This window comes from Podarcis gaigeae, assembly GCF_964106915.1.
Source record: "Podarcis gaigeae genome assembly, chromosome: 8".
NCBI lineage: Eukaryota > Metazoa > Chordata > Lepidosauria > Squamata > Lacertidae > Podarcis > Podarcis gaigeae.
In genome coordinates, this window is record NC_139684.1 from 73,364,932 (window position 1) to 73,378,587 (window position 13,656).

At 44.6% G+C, this 13,656-nt stretch overlaps 1 protein-coding gene and 1 long non-coding RNA gene across 2 annotated transcripts; both read left to right on the top strand.

Annotated features, from left to right (window-relative positions):
- Nucleotides 1-1,579: 1,579 nt before the first annotated feature.
- Nucleotides 1,580-7,184, top strand: LOC310850535 (uncharacterized protein; the record flags this gene model as incomplete). Its single annotated transcript, XM_083752054.1, has 6 exons — nt 1,580-1,748; nt 3,841-3,897; nt 4,721-4,744; nt 5,750-5,806; nt 6,404-6,427; nt 7,104-7,184. The coding sequence occupies exons 1-6, from the start codon at nt 1,674-1,676 to the stop codon at nt 7,182-7,184; spliced, it is 318 nt and encodes a 105-aa protein (XP_083608180.1). The 5' UTR covers nt 1,580-1,673.
- Nucleotides 7,185-7,930: 746 nt separating this feature from the next.
- LOC310851317 lies at nt 7,931-13,178 on the top strand. The gene is made up of 6 exons (XR_014567706.1): nt 7,931-7,999; nt 8,607-8,663; nt 9,871-9,894; nt 10,796-10,852; nt 12,115-12,141; nt 13,026-13,178. It is a non-coding gene; the product is annotated as an uncharacterized lncRNA (long non-coding RNA).
- Nucleotides 13,179-13,656: the final 478 nt, after the last annotated feature.

A 13,656-nucleotide genomic window follows, 5' to 3' on the forward strand; every position in this document is an offset into this window, starting at 1 on the left:
CACTCCAAAAAGAAGACATTGGAGCACTCCCAATCATTTGCCCACGTGCATGTACAGAAAATAGTTGATCCAGGTGCGAAAGAGAGCATGTGGAAAACTGTGCTGATCATTGCAACGCAGCAGGTTTTCATTTGTAATCTTGTGGACTATATTGTTTCAAAAGCCCAACAGAATATCCCACGTTATCAGTGAGCCGTCCTGTTCCTGCTCAGGCCTCAGTGTTCAAATCAAGCTCCTAGCAGTCAGAGTGGGTCTTGCCCACAGCGTGCAAACAGGAATCCCATCCACCTTCAGCAAACAAGAATCACAGCCAAATGAACATACAGTGGTACCTCAGGTTACAGACACTTCAGGTTACAAATGCTTCAGGTTACAGACTCTGCTAACCCAGAAATAGTACCTCAGGTTAAGAACTTTGTTTCAGGATGAGAACAGAAATCAGGCGGCGGCGGTGCGGCAGCAGCCGCAGGAGGCCCCATTAGCTAAAGTGGTGCTTCAGGTTAAGAACAGTTTCAGGTTAAGAACGGACCTCCGGAACGAATTAAGTACTTAACCCGAGGTACCACTGTACCTTGTTCAACCAGCCACTTGCTTTATATTTGTGCCTTGGTGTGCATCAGAGAGAGCTCAGCCCTGTGGCAAGTGCCTCTAACTAATGGTGGACAATCAGTTTTAGTTTCTATCAGTTCCTCATATTTCCAGTCTTAAGCCCAGTTCTTTGCATGTTTGGGAAATTGACAAATCACCTGTTCTGGCTGGGATCACATCCCCCCTGAAGGAGCAAGTGCAGAGATTGGGGGTACTCCCAGATACATCTTTGTCACTAGAGCATCCTCTCTAACCTTTTGCCTTTTGCCAGCTTTGTCTGGTTCACCACCTACAGTCGATCCTGTAGTCCATGCATTGGTCTTCCTGAGGCTTGATTACTGCAGCAGGTTCTTTGTGGGGCTCCCCTTGGACTTGGTTCTGCTGGTGTAGAATGCAGTGGCCAGATTGCTGATGGGGGTATCTGGCTGGGAACACCATTGATAAAACATCTGCACTGGCTTCCCATCTACTACTGAGCCAGGTTCAAGGTCCTTGCATTAACTTGCAAAGCCCTGAACAGCTTAGGTCCAGGGTACCTCATGGATCACCTTAACCCTTACATCCCAGCTCCATCACTGAGACCATCTGCAGGAGGGTCATTCATCATTCCCAGACTTGGTGAAGCTCGTTTGACAGAAACGGGAAACTGAGTCATTGGCCCCTATTGCGGAACATTCTGAATATTCAGCAGGTGCCTTCCGTTTCAACCTTTAAATGCCTGTTTTCTATTCCATCATGTTTATGCAGGTGGTTAATAATTCCTCTTTCCATAACAGTTTGTGGATTTCTCATGTTAACATTTTGTTTGCTTGTGTGGATTTATGTATAACTGTCATACATGGCTCAGATTTTTTTATTTTTTAAAAAGCCAACCAGTGTAAATATTTTATTCTAAATGAATAAAATAAATATTGCTGAGCCCGAGGTTCCCCACCCTTGGGAGAGGGAGCTGCAGGCATGAGTCACTGGGCTTGGCCCACAAGTGTGGCACTGCCCATGATAGGGCCCAGCATAAATAGAGCCCCACAATACACCATTATTCCCAAGCCCAGCTGAGAGGGAGAACAAAGCACGAGAAACCCAAAATGAAGTTCCAGGTCGCAGCTGCTTTCCTCGGCCTCTGCCTGCTGTCCCTGCGCAGCACCCAGGCTGCACCTGCGGTAAGAATGAACAAGGCAAAATCTTGAGAGCCCAGGTGGTGCCCAGGGAGGGGGGGGGGTCAGTGTGTATGCATAGATTGCTCAAACTTCCTGATGAATCTGTAGAAATCAGGGCTGTGTTTCACAGTGTCGGCATTTGCTAATGTTGTGCTTTGGGGCACAGGAGCCAATAAAAAATATTGGGCAACTCTAAAATGCAGTTACTGAAGTAGTACATTCCACGAATGACCATCCCAATTTGCTATTTCTGTTCTTGTGAATTCACTCTTCTTCTTCCTCCTTTTAAGGGTTACAGTGCAATGCTCTACCTAATCTTCATATTTATCATATTCTAAAAAGAAGAACCTGAAACTCTTCTACATAGCCCTGGAAGCACAAAGTTAATTGCTGGCTTCTCCTGGGCTCTCCACTGTGATGGAGTTTTGTATGCCCCCCCCAAACCCTCTCAAAACTTGTCTTGTAGGTTTCCTCCTCGAGATACTTTGAGGTTTTTATGGCCTCCTAAGACACACAACCCCTTCATGGATCACTGCCTTGTCATGGCGAAGGGACTTGAATAACTCAGAGAAGCTATGAGCTATGCCGTTCAGGGCCACCCAAGACAGACAGGTCATAGCCGAGAGTTTAGACTAAATGTGATCCATCTGGAGAAGGAACTGGCAATCTACTCCAGTATTTTGCCAAGAAAACTCCACAGACATAAAAAAGGAGAAGCTCGGAGAAGAAAACGAGAGTTTCCAAAGCATGCTCTGGTTCATGGGGTCACGGAGAATCGAACATGACTAAGACGACTAAACAACAACAAAGACTCACAAATCTCATTTCCCACTTAAAGATAAATCAATAGATGACAATGCGTTTTTCTGAAAGCACTGCTAAGATTTTTCATTTTCTCACTGCATTTGGAATGCCTTTTTGCAGAGTTCACCCAAATGTCATTTTTTTTTGGGGGTGGCACACACCATTCTCCCTCTGCTTCCATTGGCTAGCAATGCTGCCTGGTCAGGGATACTTTGGAAGATGCAAAGGCAGCTGCTGTTAGCAGCACATGCAGAAGGAAGGAAGGAAGGAAGGAAGGAAGGAAGGAAGGAAGGAAGGAAGGAGGAAGAGACATTTTGTTATTGGCACTGCTGCCTCACTTTTGAGAAATTGGTGGAGAATTTCCCCTTTCTTGGAAGAAATTTAATGAAACAGTCCCCAAGAGGGCAAAGCACTTCAATAGGTCACTTCTGCAGCATCTCACCCCATGTATGAAAAGAGGCAGGGATGAGGTCGCTGGCCAGCATATTACAACTGGAGGTCATGATACTATTTATCTTCCTCTTGAGCAAGTGACCATGAATTGGCTTGTTCTTAATGTGTCTAGTTTGCTCTTTTGCTTTGCTGAGGCCTCACATCCCTTATGGAGTGCAAATTTGCCATCTGAAGCTTTCCTTGACTTGAGAGTAAAAATCATCAGAGCAAACTTTACTTGCCTGGCAGACCACTAACTGCAAAGGGTATGGGAGCTCCACCAGGATCACCGTAGCCTTCTGTGAGCCCTCACTTCTTCTCTGTTTCCCTTGCTTGGTGTTTGCTTCCCCTGCACCCCTACAACCACAAACACTTCTCTGCCTTTAGCTCCACGTGCAAATCTTGCCCACACTTTCATCCAAGACCCCAATGCAGTCAATGCTGCTTTAGGGAGATGCTAGGTGGCGCTGTGGGTTAAAGCCTCAGCGCCTAGGACTTGCCGATCGAAAGGTCGGCGGTTCGAATCCCTGCGGCGGGGTGCGCTCCCGCTGCTCGGTCCCAGCGCCTGCCAACCTAGCAGTTCGAAAGCACCTCCGGGTGCAAGTAGATAAATAGGGACCGCTTACCAGCGGGAAGGTAAACGGCGTTTCCGTGTGCGGCTCTGGCTCGCCAGAGCAGCGATGTCACGCTGGCCACGTGACCCGGAAGTGTCTCCGGACAGCGCTGGCCCCTGGCCTCTTAAGTGAGATGGGCGCACAACCCCAGAGTCTGTCAAGACTGGCCCGTACGGGCAGGGGTACCTTTACTTTTACCTTTATAATCCTCCACCTAACAGAATGCTCATTCTGTCCCCTTACAGAATGGAGGCAGCTTTGATGGCAACAATGTAGGATCTGGCAGCTTCAACAACAATGGAGTAAGTACCCCAGAACTCCTCTGTGTTTATCAGTATTCCCCTTTCCACTATATGTATAAAAATATTTTAAAGAAATGCTAGCAAACATTTCCACTGAAATGTTTCCTTTTGTTAGGTACCCTGCAAATTGCTATATATACCATATATATATACCATATATTATATATATATAAAATAAAAAATAAAGGATGCATTTGCTTAATATAAGGATGCATTTCCACTCAAGCTTAGATCTCCATTCATACTAGTCCTTCCATTGTGCTCTAGCATGTTGTTCCAACTCAGGGAGGGACGTCAGCTCACTGCTTGGTGCTTTGCATGCAGAAGGTCCTAAAGTCAATCCCTGGCATCTCCAGGTAGAACTTGGAAGCTCTCCAGCCTCAAGCCCTTGAGAGATGCAACCAGTCAGTGCACAAAATGCACTGTGTGGGTGGATGATCGGGAAGGATGTGTGCATGTCAAGAAACTAAGCTCATGTAGCAAAGTAAACAAAACAAAAACTCCACATATTTATTTCTATGCTCAATTTTGTCTCTGGCCCCGCCCACCACTTGCACTTGGCCCCTGGAAGGTTGCCCAGAATGGAATGTGGCCCTCAAGCTAAAAGTGTATTCCAGCCCCAGTGAAGACAGTATTGAGCTAGATAGACCAATGTTGGGACTCAGTGTAAGGCAGCTGTCTATCTATGTAGAATGGATAGATCAGATAGCAATTTTGATGTCTGAGAGACGGAACTTGTAATCCGGTGAAATGTGCACTCTCCCAATTATAAATCTGGTGGATGTTTTTAATTTCTGGTTTTTCTTTTTCTTTTATGTTTCAGAACGATTATGAGGGATTAGGAGGAGTAAGTATCAGCAAGGGTATATACATGATCCATCTCATGTAGCATTTCCCTAAAACAAAGCTGGAGAACCGGTGGGGCTCCAGGTATTGTTGGACTACAATTCCCATCAGCCTTGACCACTGGCTATGCTGAGCTAGGGCTGGTGGGAGTTGGGGTCTGCCAGCATCTAGAGTTGGGGTCTACCAGCATATGTCCCCAACCTGCACTCAAATGTTATCAGTAGCACCTGCTCATTGAATTCTAAAAAAATATTCAAAACCCCAATGACAGTTCAAGTAGCAACTGAACAGAGAAATGTTGGCTGTTCCTTTGGATTACTCAAGCCCTCTAGAAATCAAAAATACATCAAAATTTGGGCAACGGTTGGCGAGTACCCACTGCGCTGGGTTGGGATCCATATGGAGAGTTGAGGTGAATGTAGGGATAGGAGAGAAATATTATTCCATTCTCATTTAAAGGTAAACCTACCTAATCCATACTTTCCTAAACACTATGTAGTCCAAAACACAGCCATCCTTCAAAATTCTTCAAATTTTCTTTCTTTCATTTCTCCAAAATTTGCAGTGCAAAAAACCACATGCCAATGTCAGCTGTGCATATACATGCATATTTTAGTTAAAGTAGCATATGCAAATCATTCTGCTACAGAACATTCCCCCCCCCGAAATATCTGTAAAGCAAAACTGTGTGCAATGATTCAGAGAAAAAACACCAAAACGCTGATTGATTCTCATGAGAGCTGCTGTTGGCTTTTAAAATGCAGATTAATCTGGAAGAATGGGGAACTGAATTTAAGAAAGCAGGAGAAACCAAACTTGACAGAGGTTGGCTTTAAAGGGGGATTAAACAAATTGATGGAGGAAAAGACTATCTGGAGCTAATAGCCATGAAAGGGTTACTCTTGCTGCCCAGACTTCCATCCCAGACCCGGATCCAGTCATTGCTGTTTTAGGAAAGGGCTTCTCTTTCCAGCCCTCCACCTAACAGGATGCTCTCTTCTTGCAGAATGCACACAGCTTTGATGGCAACAACGCAGGATCTGGCAGCTTCAACAACAATGGAGTAAGTCATAGAATTCCTATGTGTTTTCTGCTGATCTGTATTTCCTCAGCCAAATAATGGTCTTAAAAAAAAAAAAAAGTAGCAAACATCACCACTGATTGTGCTTCCTTTGGTAACCTGCAGATGATTTTTTTTCTTAAAGATGCATTGGCTTAATAAAAGGATGCATTTCCACCGAAGCTTAGATCTCCATTCATGTTAGTCCTTCTATATTGTTGCAGCATGTTGGCCCAACTCAGGGAGGGACCATGGCTTAATCTTTAGTGCATCCACTTTGCGTGCAGAAGATCCCAGGGACAATCACTCAGATATTCAGGGAGGGCTTGGAATGTGCTCTGTATGAAACCTTGGAGAGCCACAACCAATTAGGGCCCACTATACACTTCCTGGATGGAAGATAAAGGGCTGGTGAATGTGAATAGATTAACACAATAATAAAGTGCACATTTATTGCTCTGCCCACTTTTGTTTCTGGCTGTGTCCACCACTGGCTTTTGTCCCCTGGAAAGTTGCCCCGAAAGGAATGTAACCTGTTGTAAATAGGGTATCTGGGGATGCTTTTACTTTATTAATTTTCTCCCCTGTTTTCTGTTGCAGAACGAGTTTTGGGTGTATGGAGGAGTAAGTATCAGCAAGCATATGCATGATCCATCTAGCCTTGCCCTAAAACAGAGATGGAAAACCTGTGGGCATCCAGATTTCATTGGACAGTGGCTCCCATCATTCCGGACCCAGGGATCATGGGAGCTGGAGTCCTTCAGCATCTGGAAGGCCACAGGTTGCCCACCCCTAAGTTAAAGCAACCCTAATCCTACAGATCAGCTGGTGGTTAGAACACGAAAAGACCCTGTATTGACTCAAAAGTGTTCAGCTCTGGGTGCACCCAAAGTGCTTGAAACTGAAGCCAAAGAAGATATTTGTTTAAGTTAGCATTGCTGTTCAGTGGCTACTACGCATTCCACTTGTTAGGTGACTCTGATGAGAAACAGTTTAACAGAACATAGATAGAAAACCTGAGGTTTTCAGGTATCCATGGGTCCTTGCTCTCAGCTTCTTATCTGCTTCCCTTCCTAACTGCTTGACACACACACACACACACACACACAGAGAGAGAGAGAGAGAGAGAGAGAGAGAGAGAGAGAGAGAGAGAGAAGACGGGGGACTTTTCTACCTTTGGGTCCACATCCAAATCCTGTCCAGAGTTCCATCCCCGATCTGATCCAGTTATTGCTGTTTTAAGAAGGGGCTCCTCTTTCTAGTCCTCCACCTAACATTATGCTATTTTGTTCTCTTGCAGAATGGAGGCAGCTTTGATGGCAACAACGCAGGATCTGGCAGCTTCAACAACAACGGAGTAAGTCCCCTCTGTCTTTTGTGATGATCCATATTCCCCTCTGTCTTTTGTGATGATCCATATTCCCCTTTCCTCAAATAATGGTCTTTTTAAAATCAATGGTAGCAAACATTCTCACTGATTGTGCTTCCTTCTCTTTGGTACCCTATTATTTTTTAAAAAATAAAAGGATACATTGGTTTAATAAAAGGATGCATTTCCACCCAAGCTTAGATCTCCATTCATACCAGTCCTTCTACAGTGTTGCCCCAACCCAGGGAGGGACCATGGTTAGTGCTTCTGCCTTGCATGCAGAAGGTGCCAGGGACAATTGCTGGCATCTCCAGGGAGGCCTTGGAATGTGCCCTGTATGAAGCCTTGGAGAACCACAACCAATTAGGGCACAATATACACTGCTTGGAGGATGGATATACAAGGTTGTATGAATATGAAGAAAATATATTATAGTAATAAGGTAAAATGTGCACTCATTGCTCTGTCGACCTTTGTTCCTGACCTTTGTTCCTGTGTCCACCACTGGCTTTTGTTACCTGGAAGATTGCCCAGAAAGGAATGTAGCTGTTGGTTTGAAGAAGGTTCCCTGCCCTGGTGCAGACAATATGGAGCTGGATGCACTAATAATCTGATTTGACACAGGATAGGGCTGCTTCCATAGAACCATAGAATTCCTAAGTAAAATGGGTAGATTGCATAATAGCATTGCAGTAAGAGAGCTATAACTTTTAGCCCAGTGAAATGCCTTCTCTGCTTGTTATAAATTAGGTATCTGGGGATGCTCTTAATTTATGACTTTTCTCCCCTGTTTTCTGTTGCAGAACCAGTTTGGGGGGCATGGAGGAGTAAGTATCAGCAAGCATGTGCATGATCCATCTAGCCTAGCATTGCCCTAAAACCAAGATAGAAAACCTGTGGGCATCCAGATTTCATTGGACAGTGGCACCCATCATTCCAGACCCAGGGATCATGGGAGCTGGAGTCCTTCAGCATCTGGAAGGCCACAGGTTCCCCACCCCTAAGTTAAAGCAACCCTAATCCTATACATCAGCTGGTGGTTAGAACATGAAAAGAGCCTGTATTGATTCAATAGTGTCAGTGCTGGGTGCACCCAAAGTGCTTGAAACTGAAGCCAAAGAGGATATTTGTTTAAGTTAGCACTGATGTTCAGTGGCTACTACCTGTTCCACTTTTTAGGTGGGTGTGGATTCTGATGAGAAACAGTTTCAGAGAATGTAGATGACCTCAGCTTCTTCACACACACACACACAGAGAGAGAGAGAGAGAGAGAGAGAGAGAGAAGGTGGGTGGGGAGCTTTTCTACCTTTGGGTTCACATCCAAATCTTTCCAAGCGTTCTATCCCTGACTCTGATCCAGTTAATGCTGTTTCAAGAAGGGGCTGCTGTTTCCAGTCCTCTACCTGACACTATGCTCATTCTGTTCCCTTGCAGAATGCAGGCAGCTTTGATGGCAACAGCGTAGGATCTGACAGCTTCAACAACAATGGAGTAAGTCCCCTAGAATTCCTCTGTGATGATCCATATTCCCCTTTCCTGAAATATTGGCCTCTTTTTAAAAAATGGTAGCAAACATTCTCACTAATTATGCTTCATTCTCTTTGGTAACATGCAGATTATTATTATTTTTAAATACATTGATTAAAAATAAAAAATGCATTCGCTGAATAAAGGGATGCATTTCTACCCAAGCTTAGATCTCCATTAATGCTAGTCCTTCTACAGTGTTGCAGCACATTGTCCCAACTCAGGGAGGGACCATGGCTTTATGCTTAGTGCACCTGCCTTGCATGCAGCAAGTGCCAGGGACAGTTACTGGCATCTCCAGGGAGGGCTTGGAATATGCTGTGTATGCTTCTGCTTCTTGGAGAACCACATCCAATTAGGGCACAGTATCCATTGTCTGGGTGTAGGTAGAGGAGATGGTGTGAATATGAAGAAACTACTTTGCAGTATTAAGGTAATTTACACACTTATTGCTCTGCCCACTTTGTCCCCTGGAAGGTTGCCCAGAAAGGAATGTGTCTCATCAGCTGAAAAATGTACCCTGCCCCAGTGTAGACAGTATTGAGCTAGATAGACCAATGGTCTGAGCTGATACAACAATAATAATTTATTTAGATTTGTATAATATCCTTCATATGAAAATGATAGAATGATTCACAACATAAAAATAAAAAAAAATAAAAAATGGGAACACGAGATGCATTTTAAAGCAAAAATAGAGATGGAATCTCTATAGACTACAGCAACTCCCCCTCCCTGACCCTCAAGTCTGCCCTGATGCTGCGCCAAGTACCTAGGTGGGCACAGCTGGGTGTGACCAACTCCATCTACTTATCCACCATCACTGGATGCAGACCAGGTCGTCTTCTTCATCTACAATCAGATTGTGGATGAGGGAGGTCTGATTCAAAGCTGACCTGTCATTCAACAGCATCAGCCACAGACCCAACGGCTAGATGATAGGACAACCACAATTCTCCAGGTTGGAGGGAGGGCTGGCACATAGCACCATCACTAACTGCCTGTTCTGTTTGCCTGGCAGTTTCCTGCGTATAATGGATAGATCATATCGTAGATTCTCAGTGATAGAACTATTGCTTTTAATCTAGTGGAATATGTACCCTGCTAATTATAGACTGGGTATCTGGGGGGTGTTCTCAATTTCTGGTTTTTTTTCTGTTTTCTGTTGCAGAACCAGTTTTGGGCATATGGAGGAGTAAGTATCAGCAAGGGTATACATGATCCGTCTAGTCTAGCATTGCTCTAAAACAGATGGAGAACCAGTGGGCATCCCGATAATTGTTGGACAGTAACTCCCCTCATTCCTGACCACTGGCTGTGATGGCCCAGGGATGTTGGGAGGTATAGTCACCCAGAATTTAAAGGGTCACAGGTTCCTCAACCCTGGATTAAAGCAACCCCAAACTTATACAATATTTTTTTTGAGGGGGGACTGTATAGCTTGAGTCAATAGTGTGAAGTACTGGGTACACCCAAATTGATTGAAACTGAATCCAAAGAAGATGTTTGCTTAAATTAACATTGATGGCTGGGGGCTGCTACTTTCTCCACTTGTCTGGTGGGGCATGTACTCTGGAGAGAAAGAGTTTAGCAAAGAGGAATGCAGATAGAAAACGTGAGCTGTGCATCTGTCTAGGAAGCTACAAGCATGTGCCTTTCTGCCTCTGAAGGAACTCCCCCTGCTTTAAACACTGCCCTGGCACTCTCCCCCCTTTTTGGCCTGTGTTCATTCTTGCAGGCAGGTCCCAGGTTGAGGTGTCCCTGGCAAGGTGGCCTCCTCCTGAAGTGGAGGACACCCTGGCTGCCCTTTTAAAATTCCTCACTCAGTGCTCCAAAGCAAAGCTATGCCAGCACTTTGCAGCAAATTGAAACAGTGGGCAGTTCCCAGTCACAGCCATCCACTGTGGGGAGCCTGGTTCCAGTACTGGTGACAGGTACAGGCACCTCCTGCACCTCCTTGCTGAACTTGTATATTTGTAGGTATTACCAAACGCCATAAGGGTCTAATGCTCTCTCAAAGGAAACTGACCCCGTAAAGCTCCTTGCCACGAGAGAACTGCAGATCACTAATATATTCCCTTGTATTCTGTTTATAGAACAGTGGAAGTTTTGATAACAACAATGCTGGTGACAACAGCTTCAACAACAATGGAGTAAGTACCAGAGATAAGCCAACTTGACCATCTTGCTTGTACATTCGCTTGTCACACCAGTTATTCTCTTGGGCTGGCAACTGGCTACTTACACAGGGGCGGCCCCCTCTTGCCTTCCCAATGTTGCTGGACGACAGCTCTCATAATCCCTGCTCATTATCCATGTTGACTGGTACTGATGGGAATTGGAATCCAACAACATAAGGGCCTCAATCCTGCCCTAGCATTTGAAATCCCCATGGGGAATACTTTATGGAGTCATTTGCCTTCTCTATAATCAAACACACACACCTCAGCCTGCAACAAAATATTTCACAGTATCTCTTGGATGATCTCTGACATTGCCAGTTAGACAGCACCCCCAACACAAATGTTGACAGCAAGCCTGGGCATTTCCAAGAGAGCAATGAGACTGAATGGTTGTGAAGCAGCAGTTCTGTAGGGATGGAACAAACAGAAGTTCCCTCTGTCTAGTTACATGGATCCATGCACCCATGGATTCTCTCTCTTCCAGAATTCTTCTGCCACACATGAATTAAGGTTTCTATAACAATTCAAAACATAGCACTCCCTTGTGGAGCCTGGCAGCGCTCTTCTTTTGATATTCCCTTTCAAATGCTCTCAGTTACATCAGATCACTATCTGTTCAAATGTCAAGCCTGTTTGTTCTTTTACAAGAAGCAGCAGCAGCAATTTTGACAGGCAGTCCCCAGAGTCCCACAGCCCAGCCATGTAGCATAACCACCAAAGCAAGATCTCATGTATCACATGGATGCCTATCTTTTTACCCTGAGTACTTTCTAAGTATTACCTTTCTACCCAAGCATTTCCCAAGTACTCCATTTCTACTCTTTGTACTTTATTCTCCATGCTGGGCATAAAGGGTAACACTTAATGGCGTCTCTTTATGCCATATTCCAAAAAATCTTGTGAGTGAGAGGAACTAGATCAGAGGTGAGGAACCTGTGGCCATCTAGGTATTGTTAAAATCCAACCCCCATCAGGCCCAGCCAGCAGGGCCAGTATCCAGGGAAGATGGGATTTGCAGTCCACCAACATCTGGAGGACCAGAGGTTTCTCCTCCCAGGTCTAGATCTTTTTTTATGGATGCTATCTGGAAAAGAACCCTCAAAGTGATTTCCCTCCCTCCCCTAACTCCAAATGCATACCTGAACATGCCGCCTAAGAGTCTGTAACTACATATTGAAAAACCACAAATTTGGATTAGTAGCTGAATGATCTGTCAATGTTTTGCCTTGCAGAATAATAATGATGACCCCATTGTTTGGGTGAGTATTAGTAATGCTGAATCTCTCCATTAGGAATAGGGTTTGATGGCATGGCTGTGTCATTTTGTTGCCACAGTATCACTGGAAGCATACAGGGTTGCCTTTGCATAAACAGGAGAAATGGATGCATCATGCCATCCCAGCAGAGTGTTATGGGATGGGGGCAGAACTAATGTATTATAAGAATGTAAGAGTTGCCTTGGTGAAATAGGTCGAGAAATAGGCTAGGTCCATCTAGCTTAGCATTTTGTTTCCAGTGGTGACTGGGGAGTTAATGTAAGGGATGCTTGTCAAGTCAAGCTCCCATCTAGTCTGGCATTTTCAGCCTAATAAGGGAACAAACAGAGGATGCTGTCTTATACCAAGTCAGTTACTTTGGCCCACCTCCCTCCCTATTGTCTACATTGACTGGCAGTGGCTGCCTGGGGTTTCAGAAAAGGTTTCTCCCAGTCATATATGGAGATGCAAGGGTTTGAACATGAGATCTTCATGCAAAGCAAATGGCCTACTATTGAGCAATGGCTGTTCCTTGGAAAGCTTGTTGTGGGGGAAATGGGAGGAAAGGCAGCCACATATCTAAGTCTGTCTAAGCACTTTGAGCCCACCTTGAGAGTGGGGTAAGAGTCTAGTAGCTAGCTAGAAAGACACATACCTTCTCCAAATATTCAGGGAAATGTATGAGCTACAGATTAGTACCCTGATTTCATAATATGGTGGTTTTACTGAAAGAAACACCTTTTTGTACCTGTGACAGACATGTGCTGTAGCGCCCAGTGGAATGTGAGATGAGGAGATTTAGAGAGACAGACATATTGGGGAGAGCTGCCCTATGGGTCTCCCTTGGCATTTGAATTCTAATGGGTGTTCCTTTTCTTCTTTTGCAGTATTAGACACCCAGGAAACCACTGCAACACAGTGCCTTCTGCCCCTTTTTGTTTCATAAATGATTCTCTCTTGTGGGATCTTTCATTGCTGCTGAACAACCAAAACCTTTTATTGCAAATAAAGAACCTCGGCGTCACTTGTTGATCAATAAATTTGTTTGAGTGTTCAGTTATTCCATAGCAACAAACCCAATGCGTTACATGAAGACTGAGCCTTCCTGGATTAATCCAAAAGTATATCTCAGGGTGGAGTCAAGTGAATTGGAGTGGCCAAATTATTTTGGCCCTTGAGACAGAAAAATCCTGCAATCCAGGCAGTTGGACATAGGTTTCATGAAAGGGCAGCAAATTGTTAACTGCTTAATTTAATACTAATGTATTCCATTGATACTCCCATGGAGAGCTAACAATTTGCTGCCCTTTCATGAAATCTACATCCAACTGCCTGAAGTGGTGACTTCACTCTGACTAATGCTAGGGTCAGCCTTGCATGCCTCTCTATGAGTGAAAAAAATATATTTCTGACATTCTCCTTCTATGTAAATATAACTGAATGACTGGAGAAGGAGATGAATGTGGCAACAACTCTGGCCCTAACCTTTTCCCATTTTCCTTCTGCACCTTCCTAGTT